The following is a 27311-nucleotide window of genomic DNA, read 5'->3' on the forward strand; positions in this document are numbered from 1 at the left end:
TGGGGGCTGACTAGCATCCCGGCAGAGCCCATCAGCTCTCCACTTTGCCACTTCTCACTCCCGCCTGGGCCTGGCTGAGCGCTGCCTCCATAGTGGTCAGGTGTGGGCTCAGCGGTCCAAATGCCTGGGTCCAAATTCTGGCTCTGCCACCTTGCACAAATCACTAAAGCATTTAGTGCCTCAGTTTACTCATATAGAAAGTCGGGCTGTAATAGGACCTCCTGCACAGGGCCTGGTGCTGATCAAACGAGTTAAACCATAGGAGCTTGGTGCTCAGTGCCTGGCACACAGCAAGTTCAGTAAGTATTCGTGCTTCATACCCTTTGCACTGGGGCATGAGCCTCCCCCCTCCGCCACAGCTTCATCCAGAGAGAGGATCTGCAAACTTCTGTAAAGGACTAGATAATACTTTACTCTCTGTGGACCCTGTAGTCTATGTTGCAACCACTCAACTCTATGGTTTTAGCAGGAAAGCAGCCATAGACGATATGTTAATGAATGGGTGAGGCTGTATGCCAGTAAAACTTAATTACAAAAACAAGCAGAGGGGGGCTTCCCTGGTGGCGCAGTGGTTGAGAGTCCGCCTGCCAATGCAGGGGACACGGGTTCGTGCCCTGGTCTGGGAAGATCCCACATGCTGCGGAGTGGCTGGGCCCGTGAGCCATGGCCACTGAGCCTGCGCGTCCGGAGCCTGTGCTCCACAACGGGAGAGGCCACAACAGTGAGAGGCCCGCGTACCACAAAAAAACAAAAACAAAACAAAACAAAAAAACAAGCAGAGGGCTGAGTTGGTCCACAGGCAGCTCCACTCCGGCCCATTGTATTTCTTGGGTTTCCACTTAACATTTGTTTTCAGTCAAGCACCTGCAGATAAAAATAATCCATTGAAAACCACTGGTCTAGCATATAATTAGTATTAGCAGAGTGGGGTGTCGGATGGTTCTGAGGGAGCTGTGAGGGCTCTGGTCCTCATGTGAACGTCAAAGCTAAGCTGATTGTGCCCTGAGACCTCTGGCTAAGGGTCTCCCCATGAGCAGCTGTCATTCCCTGTTCATATTTTTCTCCCTAAGAATGCTGTGTCAGACTTCGCAGAGAACACTGCATCGTGCTTAATCCTTCAGCCATGCTGGAGTTCTGCTGCCTTCTTATTTTTGTGATTATTTGTAGATCGTCATCACATGACAAGCTGGCGTGTTACAAAGAAAGGCCACTCCAAGAGAGCTTGGTTTTTAAATAAGATGTATTTCTGTCTTATTTAAAACACAGTAAATTTTAAAAGTTTACTATATAAAAATATAATAATTTAAAAAATACCACTAGATTCTGCCATGCTAATAAAAAATGAATTGTTTAAGTTTTTCCTTGTTTCTCTCTCATCTTCATTCCGTACCTGGCCAGGGGTTTAAACTGAAGTCAGAGGTATCTGCTTTTTCCTCTTGGTTTATAATAAGGGATTTTCAGACCTCTATTGAAATTGAGCAGCTGAACTCAAGCACTGATCCTCCAGCAGGAAGCATGGAGACCTCTTAGGATAAATCTTTTCAGCCTCAGAAGGCGCTTCTGACCCTTGAGTTGATGCTTCTGCAATAAGGCTGAGGCCTTTTCTGAGATAGATGTTTTGTAAAATGATGCTGTTTTTTTCTCCATCAGGAACAGGTACACTAGGATGTGAATTTGAGAGCGAGGGCCTTGACTTCTCAGCAATTGATGTAAGTATTCGCTGTGGGGGGGCAGGGGGATGTGGTTTTAAAATAATCACCCTCATTTGGTGTGGACGGCTGAGAAATGGTCCCTCCCAAAGGATATCTGCGTCCTAATCCTTGGGGCCTGTGAATGCTACCTTATATGGCAAAAAACGGGTCGGTCTTTGAAGTTGTGATCTAAGTTAAGATCTTGAGGGAGGGGAATTATGCAGTCACAAGTGTCCCTACAAGAGGGAGGGAGAGGGACACTTGACACAGAAGAGGAGGAAGCGTGTGACCACTGGCAGAGATTGGAGTGCTGCTGCCACGAGCTAAGGAAGCCATCAGCCACCAGAAGAGGCTGGAAGAGGCAAGAACAGATTGTCCCCAGAACCTCCAGAGGGAACGAAGCCCTGCCCACACCTTAATTTTGGTCCAGTAAGGCTGATTTCAGACTTCTGGCCTCCGGAACTATGAGAGAATAAACCTCTGTTGTTTTAAGCCATCCAGTTAGTGGTAGTTGGTTATGGCAGCCCCAGGAAACCACAGCATCCGGGCACAGGATTTCATGCATTGCTGAAGTGTGGCTCACACATCAGTCCCTTATGGAGGCCTTTCTCTGTGTGTTCCTTGGACAAGTATGTACTTGAGCCCAGCTCAGTGGGAGGTGGGAGACCAGGCTGAGGATGCAGAGGTGGGTGAAGCACAGCCTCCCGGTTCCTGTGCAGGGGAAACTGGCAAGTGTGCAACACTTCACACCAGGATCTGCTGTGATGGAGACACGTGCACGGTGAGAGCGGCCCCTGACTCTGGGCGAGTCAGTCTCAAGGCAGGTGATTCTGAGATGATGCTCGTGAAGAAGAAATGGGAAATTCCTAGAGGAAATGCTGGCCGGATGGAAATGAAGCACAGAGGGAGCTCTAGGCTGGGGGAAAAAGAATTGCAAAGGCCCGGGGATGGGAAGCAGCCTAGTGTGTGAGTGGGGCTCTGAGCAGTTCAGGAGGCCTGGAGCAGACAGTATGCATATGGGATCGAGGACAGGGCAGTGGGGACCAGGGTGGTCAGGTGGTCTGAGCTAAGGTGTAATTTGTAGGTGTTTCCCTTTGAATTTAATTGATGATGAAATATATATATTTAACAAATGAAGAACAATTGAAAGTGAATCTTAAGGGGCAGATGTGTTTACATTGAAACGTTCTGGAAGGCTACACAAGGAGCTCTTGTAGTACAGTGAGTAGAAATGGGAGTTGGGTACCTTTTACTTTTCACTTTACACTCCCCCCCCCCCCGTTTTCTGTTACTTTCAACATGCATTTATAACAGCTTTAAACATTGTTTGATGTACACCACCTTTTATCATTAGAAAATGATTTGAGACAGAGGGCAAAGGACTTCCTGAATCCATTGTCCACATGAAAGGTCAGCCCTCTGTGGCCCAGGCTGGAGCCGCTATGAAAGGAGCCACATGAGTGGAATTCCTGCCGGCAGCCCCTCCCCCTGAAGGGGTCTGCTCTGCGCAGCCAGCTACTCTCCCACCAACCCAGCCATCCTGTCCCTGGAGCCTGCGCTGGCTCCCCATTGCCTTCTATGACCTGGCGTCCATCTCCCTACCCACCATGTCCCCCATCCACCATGGAGGGCTGCCAGCAGGCACCATGCTTTTTTAGATCCTTGCCTTTCTTCCTCACCCATTCTGTGACCTTAGTCAAGCACCTTTAAGTCTGAGGCTGGCCTTCCTCATAACAAAATATAGCTCAGAACATGACTGTGAATGATACAAGAGCCGACAGTCATGCAGTGTCCATGCCTGGGTTGAAAATATTAGTCACTGGTATTGTTTCATGTCTCATATCTCTGTCCACCAGTGTAGGTGGGACCGTCTGTCACACTCTTTATGGGGCTGCCCTGTTGATACCTGGTAATGCAGGGGCATGAAGCCAAGAGGCCAAGGGCCAGTAGCTCAGTGCCTGGTACCCAATGAAAGTGCAGTTGCTCTAGTTGAATTTGAAGGGAAACGTGCACTGATTTCTCATAGATGAAGACCTCACACTTTAATGGAGCAATAGGATAAATGGTTCCTGGCTATTGTTTTTCTTGGACACTTTTTCCTGGGTGCCTTGTGATTCATTTTCTCTTGACCGTGGTTGCTAGTCTTGGCTTCAGGTTGTGAAAGGATTTGTACTAGGGATTACCTGAATGAGTTTTGGGTCCCTCCCATAATTGTTCAAAAGGTCACCAAACCTAATAGGCTCAGCCCCACCACCCTGGGCTATGTGCGATTAATTTTACAATAATGATATATTTCTGTAGGCAAAAGTGAGAGGATGGAATTTTTTGTTGAGGTGTACGTGCAGCTTGGATGTTTGCTCTGATGTCTTGGCACCGGCCTTGATGAGCATTTGGGGCCCTTTCTCGGCAGTGGCCTCTCTCTCCTCCGTGAAGTTCCCTCCTGACGAGCCCCCTCCCTCTGCCAGCCCTCCCCATCTTCCCGCTGTGGAGCTCCCTGGGCCCCCCTCGCTCCCGGCCTCTCTTAGCTGGTCTTTCTGCTCATTTAGTGAGAGGCAGAGGCAAGCCTCACAGAGGGTGCAGAAGACACCCTACAGACACTCTTCCAGTTGGGGGCACATCTTTGGGCTGAAGGAGTGCCCCTCTGATGTGGGAGAGGATTCCTGAGAAGCAGAGTGAGTGGCAGAGTGTCCTGAGCATGGTCAGTTCCCCGCCAGCTCTTGGGGCAGCAGGGGACACTTCGAATCTGTGACAGGAACCATCTCTTGTCAGAGCTTGGGGAGTTTTTACGTCTCTGAACTAAATGTAAGCAAATACAGCTCTATGTTTTTTTTAATTAACTGTTTTTCTTTTAAAAATAATATACGTGCATGGTAAAAAAAAATAAATGCAAACAGTGCACAAAAGTGTACAATGAGAGGTGGGTTCTGTGCCCAGAACCCCAGTCCCTCACTCCCCCGCCCCATCCCTGCATCCCAAGGCATCCACTATGACCAGTTTCTAGTGCATCTTCCAGAATAGTCCATGGATATATGAGCACCTACAGGTTAGTACATATGTATTTTGATAAAAGGACACATCTTTGTCATTTAGTCACAGAGTTCATTTTGTTCATGTTTTCAAAGCAAACTCTTTGAAAATGTGAAAAACTCAGAATTGATTGTGGACTCAGACAACACCGCCAATTCTCAAAACCTCCCTGTCGTACCCTCTTTGCCACACTCCTAACACTTTCTCACTCGGTGACAGCAGCCTTGGGATGAGTTGAAATTCTCAGCTGTGCTCAGAAAAGCCTCAACCCGGCCAGCGATCTCACAGGTGAAAAAAGGACCAGCAAGACCCCCCAGCCTGGCCCACCTGAAGCCCATCTGCCTTTTTAAGCTAATTTTATGCTCAGAGAAGGCGGGACCCCGCCTCCTCCCTGCTCACCAGAAACCGTCTCCGTCCACAGGGGGATGAGAATGATGACCTGTACTGTCGGACCTGCAGGCAGTTCTTCAGTTCCCTGCATAACAAGCGGGAGCACCTGCTGGGGAAGCAGCACCTGCAGAACCTCACAGGTAACCAGCCTCTGGTCAATGCAGCCCCTTCTCAGCACCGTGCTTGCTGAGTGGTCTGGGGCCAGTTACTTAACCTCTCTGTGCTTCCACTACCTCATCTGTAAAGTAAGGTTGAAATCGCCCGCCTCACAGGGCTCTTCTGAAGACGGAGATCAGAGCCGTGTGCAGGCCTGATTCAGCTGAGATGTCACCTCCCCCAGGAAGTCTTTCCTGGTTTCAGACATGGGGTGGGGGGCTCCTGAGGGTGTGACATGTACCCTCTGCTTAGTAATTATCATCCCCTGCTACTGTCACCATCACCCTGCAGCACGTGTGTGTGCACATCCATGCAGACACGACACGCTCACACACAGTCATGACTGCGTGCGTGCACACGCGTGTGCGCGCGCACACACACACACACACACACACACGTCTGCTGTCCTGGAAGGAAGGAGCCATGTGGTTTAGGACATATCTCTTGCCCATAGTAGAGTCGCAATAAACATTTGATGAGGGAATGCACAAATGTACAGGAGGCTCACCTTTGTCTGGGGTTTGTAAGGAAATAAACTGTCTTCAGTAATGTCTTGTTGAAGGTGAATAATGGCAATGAAAGTAAAAATGAATCTCATTACCTGAAATCGAGTATAATGTGTGCACTCCATATGCCTAGACTTATACTGTGTAAATTACCCGCTGGAGAGGATTACAGCTCATTTCAAAATCTATAAAATCATGTACTAGGAGACCATGAGGCTGTAGATACATGTGGCTCTGATTCCATGTAACTCTCTGAGGGCCTTTGCAGTTATTTAAAGGGAAACAGACATGGGCACACCTTGCTTCGTCTTCTCCCTAAACCGCCTACCAGTTTTATGTTAATAGTCAGGCTCTCAAGAGCGTTTCCATATCTGCCTTAATTGCTGTGATATTATTGGAAAGCAGGGCTTTGAGCAGCTGCAGTATCTGAATCTCTGGGTCTCTGAGTCTCGGTCCCGATGGGAGGGGGCATTAGCCACTCATCCTTTCAGAGCAGGATCTCATGGGGCTCTCGTTGCCTGGGGTCCCCCCAACCCCTCGAGATGAGAGTGAGCCCCGGGATCGCCTGCTTCTGCTGTCACCGCCCCAGAAGAACCTGAGCGGTCCCCTCCCCAGCTCTCCACTCCCTCTCAGCAAAACCAGGGTGCGGAGCAGGTATGGGGCAAGGTCCCAGATCTCTTTGTTTTTACAGTGTTATTGGGATCTAATTCACACACCATAAAATTCACCCACGGAAAGTAGTTTTCAGTATATTCACAGATATGTGCAACCACCACTGCAATTAAGTTTAGAGCATTTTCATCACCGCAATGGAACCCATCCCCGTGAGCAGTCACTCCCCATTCCTGGGCAGCCACTAGGGTGCCTTCTGCCTCCATAGGAGGCTCTGGCAGTTTAATACTTGATGTCTCCTTTCTGTGGTGACAACAGTCATCCCCGCCTTGGTGACAGCGTAGGTGGGCAGCAGCCTGTCACCATTAAGGCCCTGAGTTTGAATCCCTGCTCTGCCACTTACTGCCTTTATCACCTTGGGTGAACTGTCTGCCCACTGCCTTCATTTTTTCAAGTGCAAAATTGGGAATAATGATAATAATACTGACCTCACAGGGCGGTCGTAAGGAAATGAGTTAATCCTGTGATGCCTGGCACACTCTGGGTGTCCACTGTGTTATTATTATGAGCTTGGGGGCTGTAGAGGATAAGCAACTCCCTACCTCCCCCCTTACTTTCCAGGAATCTCAAACTGCTAATGGTTCCCTGTAGCTCCCTGCTCTGCAATTTCTTTTCATCTCCCCTCAGGCTGCCCTTCTCCAGGAATGGCCTTCCCACCTCTGTGTACTGGGTCTCACTCCTATTCATCCTTCAAAACCCTATCAAAAAGGTGAATAATAGCAAGTGCTGGGGAGGATATGGAGGAATCACAACCTGATTCACTGCTGGTGGGAATGTCAAATGGGGCAGCCACTTTGGAAAACAGTCTGGCAGTTCCTCAAAAATTTAAAGTTACTATATGACCCAGCAATTCCACTCCTAGGTATGTACCCAAGAGAACGAAATATATATGTTCACACAATATTATGAATGTACATGACAACACTATTCATAGTAGCCCCAAAGTGGAAACAACCCAAACATCCATCAACTGATAAATAGATAAACAAAATACGGCCCATTCGTGCAGTGGAATATTATTCAGCCTGAAGAGGAGTGAGGTACTGATATGTACTATAATGTAGGTGAACCTTGAAAACAAACATGGTAAGTTAAAAGTCCAGTCACAAAGGACCACAGATTGTATGATTTCCTGTATATGAAATGTCCAGAATAGGGAAATCTGGAGAGACAGAAAGCAGGTTAGTGGTTGCCTAAGGCTGAGGGAGGGTGGGGGATGGGGGTGATGGCTAAATGGAACCAGGGTTTTCTTGGGGAGGTGATGAATATGTTCTAAAAATGATTGTGGTGGTGACTACACATATCTGAATATACTAAAAACCACTTAATTATATACTTTTAATGGGTAAATTGTATAGTATGTGATTTAGATCTCAACGAAGTGGTTTGGAAAAAAGATACCCATCTCAGTCAAGGACCCCCTCTTCCAGGAAGCCTCTCTTGCTGCCCTCCATCTGGCACTGGTCCCAGTACATTCTTCTTGTACATCTGGGGACCTGGCGCAGGGACTGGGGTTCGGAAGGGACGGGCTTGCCCATATCTGGACAGAGGGCCAGACCCAGAGGAGCCACTCATCTTATGCTCAAGGGGCTGACCTTTGACACGGGATTTCTTTGCTTTTTAGGGGAATTTGAAAAAGATTCTGCTGAGTGCTTGAAGCATCTGGAGCCTCTGGAGGGAGAGGTAGGTCAGAATTTGAACAAAGGGGACTCAGAGGAGGAAGCTGAGTGCCCTGATCCACTTCCACTCAGAGGCCTGATTCCAGAGACAAGTTTTGCTTCACTTGACTTACGTTTCTTGCAAGAGTTCATCTTTAAACTTCTGAAAAGTGAGTAGTCAAGTTCTACAACTCCCTAGTAACTTTGGTGACTATAGGGTTTTATAATCCTAGTAAGAGCGACCTACATAATAGGTTATAATATTAAGTGGAACAACAACAAAAAAAGGAAAGGTTGCAACTACGAGAATAACAATAAGTAAAGATAATAAACAGATGGGAAATAACTGAGGGCTTCCGGTAAGCCAGGCACAGGTCTAAGAAGTTTATACAAATTACCTTTTAATTGTGAGGTCGGTTATAGTATCACCTCCTTTTAAAGATGAGAAAAGTGCAGCATGGAGAGGTTAAGTAACTTGCCCATGGTTGTATAGATAGTGAGCTGAGATGGGATGGGTTCCAAGACCCATGTTCTTCATAACTTCCCTACGATCTCAACTATATTTATAAAATTATACATATGTGAATCTGTGCAAATGTTAACAGTGGTTACCTCTGGCAGGCAAGAGGAAGGTGCTGTTTTTCTCTATTCCTTTCTTTATTCCTTTCTTATTTCCCCCAATGGATAGGTGTCCTTTATATTATCAGAGAATGAAATAGGCAATATTAAAAAGGGTTTTGAGGACGCCCTGTACACATCAGGGTCCCAGCTGTTGCCTGTGTGAGGTGCAGTGCAAACAGAAGGGGAGGTTTTTGATGGAAAGAACAGATAAAGACGCCTTCTCTCCCCTTTCCTCCCAGTCAAAGAATTTGAGTTCAGAGAGCTGAGGAAGACTTTAGAAAGAGCTCAAGCAGAGCAGGAGGCCCTGCAGAGGCAGCTGCTGGAGTTCCAGGTGAGGCTCTCGGGAGGGAAGCGCCCAGTCCCACTTCTGTAGCCCCATTGCTCAGCTCAGGGCCCTACCTGGGGGGGTCGGGAAGCAGGGGAAGAAGACCGTGTGGTCCGATTGAAATAACGCATCACAAACCAAGGTGCCACTCGCCTCCCCACCATTCCTGCTAGAGCATACTTGTTATATATTCTTTTATTTATTTATTTATTTATTATTATTTTTTTTTTTGTGGTACGCGGGCCTCTCACTGTTGTGGCCTCTCCCGTTGCGGAGCACAGGCTCCGGACGCACAGGCTCAGCAGCCATGGCTCACGGGCCCAGCCTCTCCACGGCATGTGGGATCTTCCCAGACTGGAGCACGAACCCGTGTCCCCTGCATTGGCAGGTGGATTCTCAACCACTGCACCACCAGGGAAGCCCATATATTCTTGTAAAATACAGAGTGTTTGTGTTTTCAATGTAGAGAAATTGTGCTGTGAGCCTTCTTGTGCTGTGTGCTTGCTTCACTCAAGGCTCTGTGTTCATCCACGCTGCCCCGTGGCATTTGGCCTGTTACTTCTCTACCCACTGCATGTCCCTGGCCCACTCCCCCCGTTGGGGGCCCCAGTTTGCACCAGCTTCCGTGACCACAGCTTAGGGTGTGATGAGCATCCCTGCTCACATCCTGTTCCATGAGAGGTGGTCTGGACCACATACCACAAGGAGGGTTGCCTGGTGTGGATTGTGAATAATTTTCAGTTGGCAAGTGTGTGCACATTTATGCATTGATGGGTGGTACCTGTTTTGATGAAAGCAAAGAGAAGATGAGGTGAAACCGTGCAAAAAGTCACAATTTTTGAATGTGTTATTTTATTCTGATTATGAAATTAAGCTATATTCCTTGAAGAAAATTTTGAAATTTCAAAAGCAATTTTGAAATTTTTCAGAAAAATGAAATCCAATCATTAGAGAAGCATCATTAACATTTGTGTAGCATCTTCTAGTCTTGTTTTCCACAAATATCTAAATCTGTTTACATAGATAAATATATTTGTATATTATCTATGTATTTATGTATCTCTGTATTTATCTAAATAGGTAGAGATAGGTAGGTAGGTAGGAAGAGAGACAGAGACAAAGGAAAAATTGGAATAAAAACCACACAATTTGATTCCTCCGGTTGCCATTCCATTCCATGGTAAGTAAGCATTTTCACGTCTCCTCCGATGTCCTTGTATGAATTGCCTCTCATGGTTGCAAAATACGTCATTATGTGGATGAACCATAATGGATTCCCGTTTCCCAGTTGGTGGGCATTTTGGCTACATCCAATCATTATATTATAATAACACTGTGAACACTCTTGTCAGTCTTTACACTCATCCTTGAGCTCCCTGGGGAGGGATTCCTAGAAGTCTGATGCTTACTTAACAAGCACAAGCCTTAAAGAGGTCCAGAAAGGACGTGGCATCCGCTGTGGTTCTGAGCACAGGCTCTCGGGGTTGGAATCCAGGCTCTGCCCCCAGCTGTGTGCCTCGGGCTCCCCTCTTCATTTCTTCACCTCCCCGGTTGTCAGCCTCTCCATGCACCACTGGGGGGAACAGTAGGTCTGCCCCATGGGGTGGTTATGAGCGATTAAATGAGCTGATCCACCTGGCAGGGTACCAGTGGGCGTCACGGCATCGCCCTCTGGGGCTGTCCCCTCCAATGCCTCCAGCAGACTCTTCCTCCCACACTTCTGTGCACTCCAAAGTTCCACTGCAATTCCTGTTTCCTTTGAGTGTAGTTTTGTTAAAGAACTTTGAAGAACAGTGAATGTTTCAAAAAAAAAAAAAAAAAAAAGGAAATACCCCAGTTATCTGAAGCCATCGTGCAATGACCCCCCTGACATAGGTCCCTGGAAATCAGCCCTGCCAGGGCTCCTCACTTAGCAGCCTGGGCGGCAGGGAGAGTGTGTGCCGGGGTGGGGAGGGGTGTCCCTTACTGTCCTGGACCTTCTTAGCAAAGCATCTCACCGAGCTCCCAGCCCACATCTTAGAGGAGGACAACCACGCCTGCCTCCCAGGGATGCTGGGAGGGGCCGAGGGCGGGGCACACAGTCAAGCCTTCTCCAGGGTGGGAGCCCACCCACTGCACACACAGCCCTTGCCCTGGGGCTGCCCCATGTCATCCTGGCCCCCAGGGCCCTGCAGATGGCAGCATGAGAAGGGCTGGCTCAGAAATCAGGCCCAGCTCTGGGTCTGGGCTCCCCTCCGTGGTCATGGGGCTGGTACAGGCCACTGACACCCCAGAACCTCGCTTCCCAGGTGGGGACACATCCTCAGCAGGAGGGTGAGATACTAAGTGATATAAAGGGTCCATCACGAAGTAATAGGATTTTTAACAAGTGGGGGCTGTGTCAGTGGGGTAGCTCTTTTACTTATTGGAGGTGGGGAAGGGATATTGACTATGTTCATGGATTCTGTGTGTGCCGTACAAGAGCAGCTGCAAGACCCTCTTTGTTTAATTGTTTATTTACTTGATTACTTATCTACTTGGGACCTATTTACTTATATACTTATTTACTTTTAACTATTTATTTACTTGTTCATCTACTATTTACTTTCTCATTTACTTATATACATATGTATATACTTATTTATTCACTTGTTCGTTTGTTCATTCATTCATTCATTCCATTGGAAAGTCTTGGAGCTAGCTGCCTGAACACTTTGGTGTTCCTTTAGAACCGGCAGCAGAGGCTGGAGGTGGAGCTGGCCGGCCTGAAGACCTACGGGGTCGTCCTGGAGAAGGAGTTTGAGAACCTGAACATGGTCCTGATGCTGTCCCACTTCGGCCTGCGAGTAATAGACACGAGTGAGCCTGCCGTCCAGGGCAGTCCCTTTCCCCCGTCTCCCCATGCCACACGCATGCTCCCTCCAGGTCCTCGCTGGTCTATAAAACCGAGGCCCAGAGGTTCCTGTCCATTCACTTATCCATGCCTGCGTTCCTCACTTCTTTACTCAGCATGCTTCCCGCATGGCCAGTGCGTCCAGGTTTGGTGCTGGGGGAGGTACGGAGATGAACGATGATACTGTGATCCTAAATCCAGCACCCACTGGGTGCCAGGCCCTGAGCTGGGCACCGCCAGGGGATGAAGAGGTGGAGAAGCCCCTGGCCTCAAGCTCTAATCAGGTGGACAGGTCCTCAGTCACTAGATTGTCGGGGTGCAGTGTCCCAGCAGAGAGCTGCCCTCCATGGACAAGATGCTGTGGGCGCTCAGTTGGGAGGCAGTTCTCTGTCTATGGGAGGTGGGCTTCTAGAAGGACTGACAGAGGAAGGACCCAAGAGGACAGTCCCAAACTCCTGAGCCAAAGAAGGGGCCAGAGGCACAGCAGGCAGGGAGCCCCGCATGTGCCAAGGAGGTGAGGGAGGGCATAGAGTGCATACGTGGCTGCGTCCTGTGCAGGCCTGGTGCAAACACTCCTCTTTGAAGAAAAAGTCATGAATACCATTTCCTTGTAAAATATTTAAACGTGACCTTTTGGAGAAACATAAAATGTGAGCATTCCCCTTCACTCCCCACTCCCCTGCCCGATCCCTTCCCTGCCCTCCCTAGAAGCTTTTACTGTTGGCATCTTCCTGCATCTACTTCCTTCCAGCCATTTTCTATCTGTTTATGAATGGGGTAGTGTCAAAAGTCATTAACAACGGGAATTTCTTGAGACATGGCTGGCCATGAGCTGAGAGCAGGGTCCTTGGGGCCCCTGCTGGACCAGGCCTTAACCCCCTTGGTTGCTGGATTTGGCAGCTCCTGGGCAGTTAGGGGCCCTTGGGCAGTGGCTGTTTACCAATCAGTCTGGCAGGAGCCAGTACTTTCAGACCTGGTGTAGCCTCACTGGTGCGTTACTGGCTGGCCACCAGCACTGTGCAGGCGAGAATCAGATGGATTTGTTCACTGACAGCTTGTCTGTTTGCTACGAATGGGACAGCACCCCAGTCGCCTGCTGATTCACGCTGGGTGGGATACCTGGGGTTTCACATCACGGTGAAGCAGTGACTCCAGAACACATCACATCTGGGCACAGGGTGGAGCATCCCTGCTCTATAAATAGCGAAGCCTCAAGGCCAAGGGCCCTGGCAGTGAGACGGATGGAGCAGGTCCTGCTGCTTTGGAAATTTGGAGACTTGGCCTCTTTCCATCCCGTGCCCTCTCCTCACCATCCTCGCTTGAGAGCATTTGCCCTGGCAGATTCCATGTGAATTTTTATACTTACATAGTGTTAAGTGAGATTAGGGAGAGGTGGCTAGGCTTGAGCGCTCCCAAGAAAGGAGGATTACACAGGCTCAGGTTCCTACTGGATGTGGGAAGCAGGTAGGAGGTGTGTTCTCCAGTGTTGATAAGCCCATGGGCCCCAGCTCTCTCTCCCTCCCTGTGGCCTTTTTCTTTTCTTGTGAATTGGATCCATTTACTGCAGTCATGACAGCGGCAGCTCTGGGGAGCAGATGAAGGATGCTATGGGGGTTGGTTAATGTCCACGTGTTTTCACGTGGGTGTCCTTCCCAGGGAAGGCATGATGGAAGCCATTGGATGTGGTGCCTGGACAGTATAATGTAAAGGAAACCCGGCTTTTAGAAAACATTTACTGATCACTGGCTCCAAATTTATCAATGCATCTGGTGGCAAGTATTGTCCAGAAAGTGGTTTGGCGGGTTCAGCTCCTTCTCTGCTCCCACCACCCTCTGTTTCCTGTGGTTCCCCTCAGCCCACTCACTTGGTTCACTCCATCCAAAGACATCCTCTGAGCCCTGGGCTCGGTGCTGGGAAGCCAGAAATTCCAGGAGACATTTTTATGATCTCACTGAGCTCCAAGTCTCAGATGGTGACACTGGGGAATAAATTGGGGCTGATGATGTGACCCAGCCATCCTGCCTAAGCCTGAGTTGTGTGCAGTGGAGCACCAGGTGGGCCCTCCTCTCAGACCCCCTTCTCCAGGACCCTGTCCGAGTTCTCTGTCCGGGACCAGTGTACAGTTGTCTCTGCAGGAGTGTCTGAGATGAGCAGAGCAAGCATGGATCATGCTTCATCTGAAGGAGCCCTTGGGCTCCATAGCTTTTTTCCTGGCAGTAAACTGTCTGCTCTCCCTTTCCAACTCTGCAGCATAAAGCAGTGCCCACCCCTGCACCGATGGAAACCCAGGACGCATTCTGGACACACGGGAGTCAGCTTCCAAAGATTCATTACCCTCAGTGGAGGAGGAGTGGAAGATCCTGGGGTCCTGTGGATGGGACAGCCAGGACGGCTCTGCTGACCCAGGAAAAAATAAATTGTGCATGTGTGTTTGCACAACAGACTCAATCTGTCTTTTGTCTGGGGCTTGGCAGTGTCTGCCCTGTAAGTGTTCCTTCTATGGACTAAAAGTTGAGCAGCTTTAATCTGGGAACATGTTGGTGGAGTGTGTCTGCCTCTGCAAGCACAGAGAGTGAGTGCAGTGCATACCTGCTCGCAGAGCACACTGTGCCTGGCAGCCCTGAGTCTCTGGCACACTTTGAGCAGTCCTTCTCCTGCTCAGTGTCTTGGACACTTTGGTTTCCTCTACTGAATTATAAAGACAGTACTGCTGCTCATCACCCTCAAGGGATGGGATGAAGATGGAGTAACACCATCAACTTGTATGAATTTAGGTCCCCTGGAAGCTGACCTTGAGATCAGGACCTGTATGACACAGGTAGTTTGGGAGGCGATCCCAAGTAGGGGAGTGGGGAAATGAAACAGGGAGGGGAGGACAGACGTGAGAGGGTATCAGCAAGAAACTGTGGCTGAACCCCCAGGGAAATTCTGGGAACCAGGGTAGGACCCATACCTGAGAGCATCCCACCCAGTGGCCTGGAAGGTGGGGTATTTATCCACCAACTCCCTTCCATCAGTGCTGGAGGATGGCTTCCAGGAAGGGTCAATTCCTTTTCCTTCCAGCCTGCTGTGCAGGTGACAAAGGGGGTGGGGCACAGGAGGCCAGAAGACCCTTGAGCAGGGAAATGTATGCTGCAGTTGGAAGGCTGGCCAGTGTGCCCCCTGGAGTGGCAAGGACAAGGGATGTGGGTAGGGCACAAACAGTGTCTGTTATGGGGCTATTGTAGGGCTTTATAGGCTATTAATTGATATACAGCTACAAAATGGGGGCAGGGGTCATGGTGGGTCCTGTACACACATGGGTGTAGACATCAGGGACAAGGTCTCCCTGCCTAAAGCAAAGACCTGACCACAGTGGCTTCACCACATAACAAAAGGTCCAGCAGTGAGCAGCAGGGACAGGGACAGCAGCTGCCCAGAGGGGCCCAGGCACCTCTTTCTACTCAGTTCCCTCCAGCACTGGCTCTTGTGCGTATATCCATTGCCCCCAGGGTAGCTCTCCAACCTCCAGCATTGCTTCTGCACTCCAGGCATGGTGGGGGCAAAGGGAAGGGCAAAAGGGAGGCTCCAGCTGGTCAGCCTCCTTTTACAAAGAGCTTCCAGAAAGCCCCACTTTCTAGAAGAGTTTTCAGAAAGGAACTTCCACTTGTATCTCAGGGACCAAGATGGCGGCATTTGGCCAAGACAGCTGCAAGGGAGGCTGGGAAATGTATCTTAGGTGAAAACAGGACCACCCAGAGCAAAGTTGGTTTGGGTTAGTGAGGAAAAAGGAGTTAGAGAAGAAATGGGAGGGCAGAGGGCAAGCCCTAGTGGACACCATTTCTAGAGGAGGAAGCCAGCTTGTTGTGACCCTGTGGAGGTTTGTGTGCAGTCTGGCCGGTGTCCTTGTGGAGGAGCCCAGCGTCTCTCTGCTCATCAGATGATGATGGAGTGTCTCCGAGCCTGTTTATGGCAGCATTCAGCTGGGGTGATAGCCGCTACTCTAGCGCTGTTGAAAGCCTGGCTCTGTACCTGGCGCTTTGTACACATTTCACTTAATGCACCCAATGCCCTTGCAAGGCAGCTCTGCTTGAGCCACTTACTTACTTATGGAAAGACAGGAGCCCAGTAATTGGCCCGAGATGAGATGCTGTTGGCAAGGGGGCCAGATTTGGTTTCCATCACAACTGTATCCTATGGAAATTCAGCTCTTTGCTTTAACCGCATTGGCCTACAGGACTGGTAGCTGCTTTGCAGGAGGAAGGTCATCTGCCTCTTTCCAAACAACTCAGTCCCCCCCTCCCTAGTTACCCTGTCCCACATTTACCTACAGCTCAAAGTCACACTCCCTGAATTGTGCTGAATAAGAACACCCAGATTATCCAAATTAGACCACGAAAAGGACTGACAGATTTAGCAAATAAAAATACAGGACACTAGTTAAATTTGAATTCAGACAAACAATGACTTTTAGTATAAGTATGTCCCATGCAATATTGAGGACATACTGAAAAATCATTCAAGAAATTTTAACTGGACACTCATATTTTATCTGACAGCCCTAACACGCATGCCTCACTGGCTGTGTAACTCACCAAGCTCCGCCCCTTCATTTTATCAGCAGGAAAACGTGGATTTCTCCCAGGAGGCTGCACAGCACATTGATGGTGGCCCCTGAACTATATCCAGGTCCCAGGATCTGAGGCCCTGACTTTTTCATCAAACCAAGAGAAGCAGGCAATGGCAGGTCCTAAAAGAGGCAGGGTGGCCCTCCTCGGGTGCAGGTGGAAACTTTACCCATGGATGGTGGGCAAGGTTGATTCTAGCCTCAGCTCTGCTTCCAAAACCCTGCGGGGCCTGGAGCCCATCCTTTCATTTCTGTTTCCCCACTTGCTGCAAGGGAGCTGGACTAGCCCGGGTCTAACACTTCAAGTCTGAATGCCCAAACACACCCTGACGTATATTATCTCCACTTAGCAGCTGTGGGATTCTGAGCAAGCCGTTTCCTCCTTGAGCCTCAGTTTTCTGCTCTGTAAAATGGGGATGTCAACACCTGGTGGGGTCACTGCCAGGACCAAGGAGCTGTGCCTTATAAGGCATCCTGCACAGGGCCTGCAAGCTGCAGGGGATCTGAATGTGGATGTGCCTGTTGTCCCTGACAACCGCTCTGCCAGGATCCGTCCTGGGACTCATGGTGGCAATAAGACCTTGATCGACCACCTGACAGGTGCTGAGTGTGTCGTCTGTCTCATGCTCGTCCCCACGACCGAGCCTCTTTGCTGAAGTGACTCCATTCACCAGGCACCATGGGTTCTGGCTTGGGTTTAGGTTTCTCACGCCCCTCCAGGGCGCTGGCAGTGCAGGACCCCATGCCACTGTCCTAGGTGGGATATGGGGCTGCGGTGGGGGATGATGCTATTGGGGTGGTCCAGATGCAGGAGCTCAGTGGTGCCTCCTTCTAGTTGACCCACCCTCCTCAACCCAAGTCTTGGCCCAGAAATCTGACTCCCTCCAGATCCAGTCACTGAGGCCCTCCAGGAGGGGTACCTCCACAGCTCCAGGCCCAGCCTCTGCATGAAGTACCCCGGGGAAACCAAATCACTGGGGGTGATGGGGCTCACAACGAGACCACGGTGCCCTTGGACTGCAGGAGTGACAACTGTACTGCGTATGCCCCCTGGCCAGCAGAGCTGAAACGTAATTAACTGAGCTGGACTTGTGTTCAAGGAGGCACAGAAAGAAATAGAATTGATGTGTGACCCAGCACATACAAATAGAGTTAAAACCGAACCCATGCAAAACAATAGTCACGCTACTTCAGGGGTACACTCTGACACTTTGTCTTCTTTTCTATTTCATATTTTAAAACTGTTGGGCACAGCCCACCAAATTGATTTCAGAACTTCCTAATAGGTCATGGCTACAGTTAAATAAATCTTTCTTGGGCATCCTCACTGCAGGCCCCTTAGGTATGATTACCGGAATCTATGACTGAGCAGGTTGGAGTTCTGGCCTGAACTCTTTTCTCTGTTCACTCTGGGAGGCAAGAAACCTGGGCTGGGCATCTAGCTCTGCCTGCCTGCAGGGATGGGCTGTGGTGGGTGAGACACTGAGAACTCTGAGAGTAGAGGTGGTTGATAATCCTCCTGCTGTAGAATGAAGTAGAGTGTACAACTGAGCTGTTAGGAGCACTGGCTCTGGAGCCAGACTGGGTGTGCAGACACTGCCACGTGCTAGCTGTGTGACCCTGGGTAAGTCATTTTACCTTCAGGATGCTCAGTTTCCCCATCTGTAAAATGGGGATGATAGCAGGACCTCATCTGATCGTTGTGAGGATTACATGGGTTCCTACACCAGGTCTGGCATGTGGGGAGTTCAGTAAATATTAGCCAGGATGGTCATCATGGCTGGCTTCACAGGTGTGCAACCTCTCGAGTCTCACAGAGTCCCACTCTCAGAAGAAGTTCGTTTAATGCTTTGCTGTCGCCATCTTGAAAGTCAGTAATTTTTTCTTTGAACTTGTGCTTTGTAATTGACGTCTGACAGGACAACAGAGTATGCACATGGGATGTGCCAGGTTGCAGTGCACACAGGCACAGTGGGCAGTGCTCCAAGCAGTTAGCTTGGTTGCTGGGCTACACACATACACATATGCCTGGGGTGGCCTGGGGCACTGTGGGGTCCTGGATAGGAGGTGGCCGTGGCTGGGACCTAGGCCTGGGTTGCTGGTGGTGATGGTGGCAGCAGTGAGAGACACTAGGAGAGATGAGGAACTCTATCCCTGGAGCCTGTCCTGAGGGGACCTACATAAACATTAACTCTCAAGCCTGAGGGCCGGGGTAGGAACTGCAGGGGCTCAGGCAGTAAACTTTGTCAGTAAATTATTACAGAATTGAAGTGCACACATGGACATTGCAATACAGCATGCCAGGAGTTATTAGAACTCTTCAGTGAACTTAGAATCTCTGGTTTTGAAAGCTATTGTAATGCTGCAAATATCCAAAGGCTTATAAATAGAAATTAAATGTAAAGGTTGTCACATTTGACGGTAAAAAACACTATATCCTTATCAAGCTTTGATGAACCAATGATTAAAGAGGAAGACAATTTTAAAATAAATTTCCCTTGTAATTCAAGGTATAGTGAAAGAATGCATAAATAGGTGATTGAACTATATACAAGTCGTGAAGCCACTTTTGGTTTCTGGTATAACCTCCACAAGTTACAGGAAATGTCAGACAGTAAACATTAAAATATCATTGTATACACTGATACATTTACAATGTATCAGTGTATACATTTACATTTAAAACTAAATTCAGGCTTACATGAAACTGATTTGTATGAAGAGTTAAATCTTTTTAGAAAAAAGCGTTCTGAGAGAATCATCAGCCCTAGATGTACTAGAATTTGTATTTCAAAATAATTTATCAGATTATTGTGACCCGATGTGATCACAGCTTGTAAAATACTCTTAACAGCTCCAATAATGGTTGTATCAGCAGAAAATTCCTTCTCAAAATGATAAATTATCAAAAATGTGATCGTGCATTTGTCAAGAGCAACTGATGTCACTTTCCATTATATCGATTGAAAATGAGTTGCTAAAAGTATAAATTTTGATGTACCTAATACACAAATTTGCACAGAAGCAGCCAGGAAAATCTTATCACCAAGCTATCATGTTAATAAGGTATTATTTGTTGTATTATATAAATTATGACACCAAAAGTTTATTTTTACAATTTGTAAGTGTATGTTGTTCCTCATGAGTCACTATTGTTCTTATGATATTGTGTGCATAATAAAATAGTCTAAAGGGAAACACTTTAATTCTCTTAACTGCACTTTTTTCCTGTTTTTGAAACAAGGGGCCCCACATTTTTATTTTCCACTGGGTCCCACAAATTATGTAGCCAAGTGATGGGAATGCAGGTGAAAAGCACTGTATAAACTGTATTAAAACCAGAATTTAAAATGCATTTAGTTGACCCACTTAAATTTGGTGTGTTTTATTCTTGTCATTTTTTTCCTTTTTTCTGGTAATCTTTTTAACTGAATTACTAGCCTGATGGAGAGTTCTACTCCTATTTAGAGACTTATACTATCTTATCTTTCTGTCATTAGGTTCATTTAATTTTTTATTATACTTAGTTTGTATTATGACAGTAAATCCAACCTGATAGAGTTCTTTAAACTTTCCTAGGGTATTTATAAATTTACTTTGTTCTTGAAATACATAAATACTAACAAGACATTCTATTTTATATTATTTTTATTAAATTAACTTTGGAATAAAAAGTCATAGGAAACATCTGTAGTGAAATCATATATTTATTAACTCCTTGGTTCTGTGTAGTCTCCACATATTTGTACTTTTTAATTTTTCTCTCATGTAAGAGAATTCATTCAGAGAAGCAGGCAGGTGATGGCAAATCAACTTTTTAATGAAGTTCTAATCCTGCTAATTCCACATTCATTTTGTTTGGATCATGACGAGTAAGTACTTTAGGTCCCAGAATGCCAGTAATTAGAGCTCCATTTGGAGCTGTGATCAAGATGGCTAGAAAAGCTATTGTCATCACATCCTTCGAATATAGTTCCAAATGGGGGGCACTGATTCTTGCTCTTTCTAGAGCCAGAGGACCTAAAACAGCCTACATTTAGAGGCGAAAAAGAGGAGGCATAAAGACAAATGCTAAATGGAGTTAACATATAGTAAAAGTAAATAGCCCTGTTAAAACAAATAACACCTGGCACTAGACTCCTAGAAAAAAGACAAGACAAAGTGTTGAAGAATTTTCATAAATTACTCATCAATCCTATGTTCTTCCTAGCAAATATATCTGGAAAGAGAGTGAAAAGGTGACAAACCAGTGTGCAGACATTTGGGGGCTGTTTTTGTTTTCTTGTCATCTCAGCTTTCTCCTGTTTAAATATATTTTTTGAGTGCTCACATTATTTTCAAAACCTTAGGAGTTAACCTAAAACCAGAGCTTTGCATATTTGCCTTTACCATGTACCACTAGGTTCCTGGCTACAATGAGACAACACAAAATGCTAAGGTTTTTTATGGTTCTTTAGGATTTTGTTGTCTATCTTCTTCTTCTTACTACTGGGAGGCAGTGTGATACAGTAAAACTGACAAGAGGTTTGGAATCTATACACTGAGCACTGAGACGTTACAAAGTAACTTGCCTAAGGTTATAGGCAAGTAACATGGTATTCAAAATAGGCAGCCTGGTCCCAAGGACCTGCTTTTCTAACCATGACATATAGAGAGTTTTGTTGCAGGGAAACTCACAAGCTTCTGTTTTGGAATAACAATGGAGAAAATCTCAGGAAATCAAGACATTATGTTGCCAGGTTAAACAGTCTGACAATAAGTAGCAAAACCTTATCACTGAACCAGAGAGCAAAACTGCAAGGTCTTGCTTTTCTCTCTCTCTTTCATTCATTCATCATTCATTCTTGTAGGCAAGCAATGCTTATTTATTGTGTACCTCCTGCATGTTAGGCACTGTGTTAAGTGTAGGGAAAAAGAATAACAGAAAAAACAAGCACTGTTCCTATCCTTCCTATATAATCTAGTGGGGAGATTCAGTCATCAACCAAATAGTCATACAAATTAAATATATAATTAAAAATAATATATGTGCATTCATGTATGGTAGAGTGGGTGGCAGGCATAGGAAAGATATATTTTAAAAAGAATCAACGTGTCTTTAGTTTAAAATCATAACACTTAGCTCTACAATATTCAGCAAAATGTAAAAATTCCAATTTTCACATATACTCTTTTTTTATAATGAAAAAAGGTGGGGTTTTTTTAAGATTTAAACAATGTTTTAAATATAATGCAAATCTGCCACCTCACACTCTGATACCTAAAGGAAAAGTGCTCCTCAGAGCATCCTGCAGCTCCACAACCAGCCCCTCCCCATGCAAAAAGTTGCTGCTCCCTCCCCCCAACCCCCAAGTTCATTCACCTTCAGGGGCTTCTCATGTGATTTTGGACTCACAAATAAGTTGTAAAAGAAATACAAAGACTTTCTATATACCCTTCATCCAGATTTCCCAAATGTTAACTCTTGTATGACCACAGTACAATAACCAAAAATCAGAAAATTAACACTGATATAATATATATTATATATATACACACACACATATACTAATCTAGAGATCTCATTCAAATTTCAACAACTGTCCAACTAATGTCCTTTTTTTTGGACCAGGAGCCAATGCCTGAACTAAATCCACTGCATTTAGTAAGTATTTCCTTGGTCTCCTTTTATGGGAGACAGATCCTTAGTCTGTCTTTGTCTTACATGACCTTGACACTTTTGAAGAGTACTGGTCAATTATTTTGCACACTGTCTCTCGCTTTGCTTTTGTCTAATGTTTTCTCATGATAAGATTGACGTTATGTGTATTTGGCAGGAACACCCAGAAGTAATGATGTGCCCTTTTCAGCGCATTCAGATATACTCTTATTTTATATCTTGGGAAAATAGAAAAATGTTTTTGTAAGTTTAGTAGGTATTTGTCATTAAAAGCACAGTTTTCAATTTCAGAAAAATTGCTTTTAAAACTGAGTTCCTTAAAGATTACATTCATTTTAATGAGTAGTTACGATCAATCAAACATTTTAAAAGTAAGATTAGTGGCCCGTATTTTGTGGCTAGATGTTTTTTCATTTAGAATTTTTTTAAAAAAATCAACATTAAAATAATTAGAATGACTTAATATGTTCTTACTTGGACTGTAGCTTTGGGCATCCACGATAAAGCAATAAATATTTTCTCCTTAAAATTAAAACCAGCAAAAGACATCAATACAAATGTAAAAGAAATTCGAACCAATAATGCCAAACTCAGTGTAGCAACACAAATGCCTACAACAGATAAAAACAAACATAAATAACACAATATTTGGGAAGTAGTGGTTCTTTATGACTAGAGATATGATTTGTAAATGGGTTGAAAGCATTTTAGGGCTAGTGTCTCTGTATATCTTTATTTTTTTAAGTAAAAACAATAATCATAAAAATACAAATATGATTGAGGCTTCTATGTAAAGTGCAAGAGATAATATGATGGTGGAGGTATGATGAAAAATAATATAAATTACATTTATTTAATTCTGAGCTAACAGACGTTGAACTTTTACTATAAATGAAAGTACTCAAAAGGTGCTAATGGTATCCAATATTTCCCCTCAGAAAAATTTCTAATCTCCATTTCCTCAGATCACTCAGGGAAGTTATTCAGGGTTGTCTTTGGTTACAAAGAGCGTACAGGATAAAGGAAGAACAAATGTATGTTACAACATGTGCTTCTGAAGAAGGTCCTTGTAGCATTCAAAGACATGTTGTAAATAAAAATAAAAATTATTCAAAGTTTTCTTAAGTATTTTCAAATCATATATATATATTTTTTTTTTGGCGGTACGCGGGCCTCTCACTGTTGTGGCCTCTCCCGTTGTGGAGCACAGGCTCCGGACGCGCAGGCTCAGCGGCCATGGCTCACGGGTCCAGCCGCTCCGCGGCATGTGTGATCCTCCCGGACCGGGGCACGAACCCGTGTCCCCTGCATCGGCAGGCGGACTCTCAACCACTGCGCCACCAGGGAGGCCCCAAATCTTATATTTTTGTGTCTCTAATCATTCTTACCAATAGCATTTGATTTAAGAGATGTGACAGATACTCCCGCTCCAACCAAACCGAAATGAAGAGGTTGAAAAATATTCCATGCAGTTCCAATAATTTTTTGGACTCTAATCTGTAGAAAAGGGTAATAAATTTTCAGTTATTGTGACACATATAAGTATTTGCATTTCAGAAGTTTAAAGTCTCTTAATATTTAATAAACTTAAGATATTTTATTTGTAGAAGAAATGTTAAAACAATAAAAATTAAATGAGTAGGTTTTTTATACAAACACTTAGGCAGAATTTGATTAAAAGAAATCTACAAAGCAATAAAATAAAAATATTATTTGGTAATTCTGTCATGGAACAAGTAAGGTCTTTGAAGTTCCACACATGTTTTGATGGTACAGTAAGAGTTCTACCTTTTGTTTGTAAGGCAACTGAACAGAGATAGAACTACAGCATGCCTGATGAGAACATACTCAAGATCATTCAGACATTTCAGCTCTCAAAAATGAGTTGGGAAGACCTCCACTAAAAATTATCCTGGGACCAAATCCCATGAAAGTGTATCCTGATAGGTCCTAAACAGCTAGGAAAAAAATTCTGGTAATCTGTTAGGCCTGCTTCCAAAGGAGCCATTTTGAAAACATCAAAGTTATTTTCTCCTTAAAACCAAACCAAAACATTTAATAGATTCTAACTTGATTGCCTGCCTGGCTTCCCTTTCTGGGAATGAATCCCCCCAGTGCTGCTTCCACAATTACATGGTTATAGGAAATGCCCCTAGTGACATAACAGTACTCTGGCTCTTTTCCAGGAATTTGGATGAAGAGATTTTAATCTCAGTCTGGGTTTATCTTTTTTTACAGGTGGAGATACATAAAACTTTAATATCCTTTGTTTGTGGCATAAACTATCTTCATAACTACTCCCCCTATGACTAGGTTTTCTGGTTGCCGTTTATAAAAGTAAGTTTAAAAAAGGAAGTAACAAAGGAAAACCAATATTACTCTTTCTTCTCTGTAGCACATTATCCTAGTTGTTACTTTTAATCTCTAAAATCTATTTATTCTTTACTTTTTGATTTCCTTTATCATGTAAAAAAACTAGTTTTCATTTATTTGTAATTTATTATTAGTGATTTAATTTCTCTTATAATTATGAATTTATCAGAATACTAAACAAAATGCCCATATGATTTTTGGATAGGGAAGTTCTCAAGCTGATTCTAAAATTTATCTAAGAAAGAATATGGGCAGGAACAGCCAAGAAATAATTTAAAAATAGGTATAACAAGAGGGAATCTTCTATATAGATTTTGAGACATAAAACTACAGTGATTTAAAATAGAGTGGTATTGGGCTTCCCTGGTGGTGCAGTGGTTGAGAGTCTGCCTGCCAATGCAGGGGACACGGGTTTGTGCCCCGGTCCGGGAAGATCCCACATGCCGCAGAGCGGCTGGGCCCGTGAGCAATGGCCACTGAGCCTGCACGTCCGGAGCCTGTGCTCTGCAACGGGAGAGGCCACAACAGTGAGAGGCCCGAGTACTGCAAAAAAAAAAAAAAAAATAGTGGTATTGGCATAGAAATAGATAAGTTTAAATAGACCCCAGAAGTAAATTTATATATATATATATGTGTATATATATATATATATATATATATATATATATATATATATATATATATATATATATAGGAGTTTAGCACATGTTAAAAGAGACACTTAAAAAGTCATTGAGACTTCCGGGTAAGATGGCGGAAGACTAAGACGCGGAGATCACCTTCCTCCCCACAGATACACCAGAAATACAGCTACACGTGGAACAACTCCTACAGAACACCTACTGAACGCTGGCAGAAGACCCCAGACCTCCCAAAAGGCAAGAAACTCCCCACATACCTGGGTAGGGCAAAGCAGAGAGATTCCCGCACAGAAGAGCGGTGCCGAGCGGCACTCACCAGCCCGAGAGGCTTGTCTGCTCCCCCGCCGGGGCGGGCGGCGCTGGAGCTGAGGCTCGGGCTTCGGTCAGAGCGCAGGGAGAGGACTGGGGCTGGCGGCGAGAACTCAGCCTGAAGGGGGCTAATGTGCCACAGCTAGCCGGGAGGGAGTCCGGGAAAACTCTGGAGCTGCAGAAGAGGCAGGAGACTTTTTCTTCCCTCTTGGTTTCCTGGTGCGCGAGGAGAGGGGATTAAGAGCGCCGCGTAAAGGAGCTCCAGAGACGGGCGCGAGTCGCGGCTGAAAGCGCGGAGCCCAAAGACGGGCGTGGGACGCTGGGGCTGCTGCTGCCGCCGCCAAGAAGCCTGCGTGCGAGCGCAGGTCACTGTCCACACCGCCCTTCCGGGAGCCTGTGCAGCCTGCCACTGCCGGGGTCCCGAGATCCAGGGGCGGCTTCCCTGGGAGAACGCACGGCGCGCCTCAGGCTGGTGCAACGTCACGCCTACCTCTGCCGCTGCAGGCTCGCCCTGCACTCCGTGCCCCTCCCTCCCGCCCGGCCTGAGTGAGCCAGAGTCCCCGAAGAGGCTGCTCCTTTAACCCTGTCCTGTCTGAGCGAAGAACAGACGCCCTCCGGCGACCTACACACAGAGGCGGGGCCAAATCCAAAGCTGAGACCCAGGAGCTGTGAGAACAAAGAGAAAGGGAAACCTCTCCCAGCAGCCTCAGAAGCAGCGGATTAAAGCTCCACAATCAACTTCATGTACCCTGCATCTGTGGAATACATGAATAGACAACAAATCATCCCAAATTGAGGAGCCAGGAGTCAGTGCTGTGCCTCTGAGGTGGGAGAGCGAACTTCAGGACACTGGTCCACAAGAGACCTCCCAGCTCCACATAATATCAAACGGCGAAAATCTTCCAGGTATCTCCATCTCAACACCAGCACCCAGCTTCACTCAACGACCAGCAAGCTACAGTGCTGGACACCCTATGCCAAACAACTAGCAAGACAGGAACACAACGCCACCCATTAGCAGAGAGGCTGCCTCAAATCATAAAAAGTCCGCAAACACCCCAAAACACACCACCAGACATGGACCTGCCCACCAGAAAGACAAGATCCAGCCTCATCCACCAGAACACAGGCAGTAGTCCCCTCCACCAAGAAGCCTACACAACCCACTAAACCAACCTTAGCCACTGGGGACAGACACCAAAAACAACGGGAACTACGAACCTGCAGCCTGCAAAAAGGAGACCCCAAACACAGTAACATAAGCAAAATGAGAAGACAGAAAAACACACAGCAGAAGGAGCAAGATAAAAACCCACCAGACCTAACAAATGAAGAGGTAATAGGCAGTCTATCTGAAAAAGAATTCAGAATAATGATGGTAAAGATGATCCAAAATCTTGGAAATAGAATAGACAAAATGCAAGAAACAGTTAACAAGGACCTAGAAGAACTAAAGACGAATCAAGCATCGATTAAAAGCACAATAAATGAAATAAAAATTACTCTAGATGGGATCAATAGCAGAATAACTGAGGCAGAAGAACGGATAAGTGAGGTGGAAGATAAAATAGTGGAAATAACTGCTGCACAGCAAAATAAAGAAAAAAGAATGAAAAGAACAGAGGACAGTCTCAGAGACCTCTGGGACAACATTAAACGCACCAACATTCGAATTATAGGGGTTCCAGAAGAAGAAGAGAAAAAGAAAGGGACTGAGAAAATATTTGAAGAGATTATAGTTGAAAACTTCCCTAATATGGGAAAGGAAATAGTTAATCAAGTCCAGGAGGCACAGAGAGTCCCAT

The 27311-nt window shown here is 46.1% G+C and overlaps 2 protein-coding genes across 2 annotated transcripts in view; one reads left to right on the forward strand and one right to left on the reverse strand.

Annotated features, from left to right (window-relative positions):
- Nucleotides 1-1945: 1945 nt before the first annotated feature.
- Nucleotides 1946-15414, forward strand: LOC132488211 (uncharacterized). The gene is made up of 7 exons (XM_060096154.1): nt 1946-2472; nt 5140-5248; nt 8067-8270; nt 8961-9052; nt 11755-11871; nt 14169-14343; nt 15410-15414. The coding sequence occupies exons 1-7, from the start codon at nt 2323-2325 to the stop codon at nt 15412-15414; spliced, it is 852 nt and encodes a 283-aa protein (XP_059952137.1). The 5' UTR covers nt 1946-2322.
- A 4927-nt stretch (nt 15415-20341) lies between these two features.
- The window catches only part of SLC9B1 (solute carrier family 9 member B1), a 49780-nt gene continuing 42810 nt past the window's right edge, over nt 20342-27311 (reverse strand). The window contains exons 9-11 of the mRNA XM_060087954.1: nt 23572-23680; nt 22658-22794; nt 20342-20554 (exon numbers count right to left, since the gene is read on the reverse strand). Coding sequence (XP_059943937.1) covers nt 20342-20554; nt 22658-22794; nt 23572-23680 — 459 coding nt within the window. The remainder of the gene's footprint in view (nt 20555-22657; nt 22795-23571; nt 23681-27311) is intronic.

Source organism: Mesoplodon densirostris, chromosome 1, assembly GCF_025265405.1.
Source record: "Mesoplodon densirostris isolate mMesDen1 chromosome 1, mMesDen1 primary haplotype, whole genome shotgun sequence".
Taxonomy (NCBI): domain Eukaryota; kingdom Metazoa; phylum Chordata; class Mammalia; order Artiodactyla; family Ziphiidae; genus Mesoplodon; species Mesoplodon densirostris.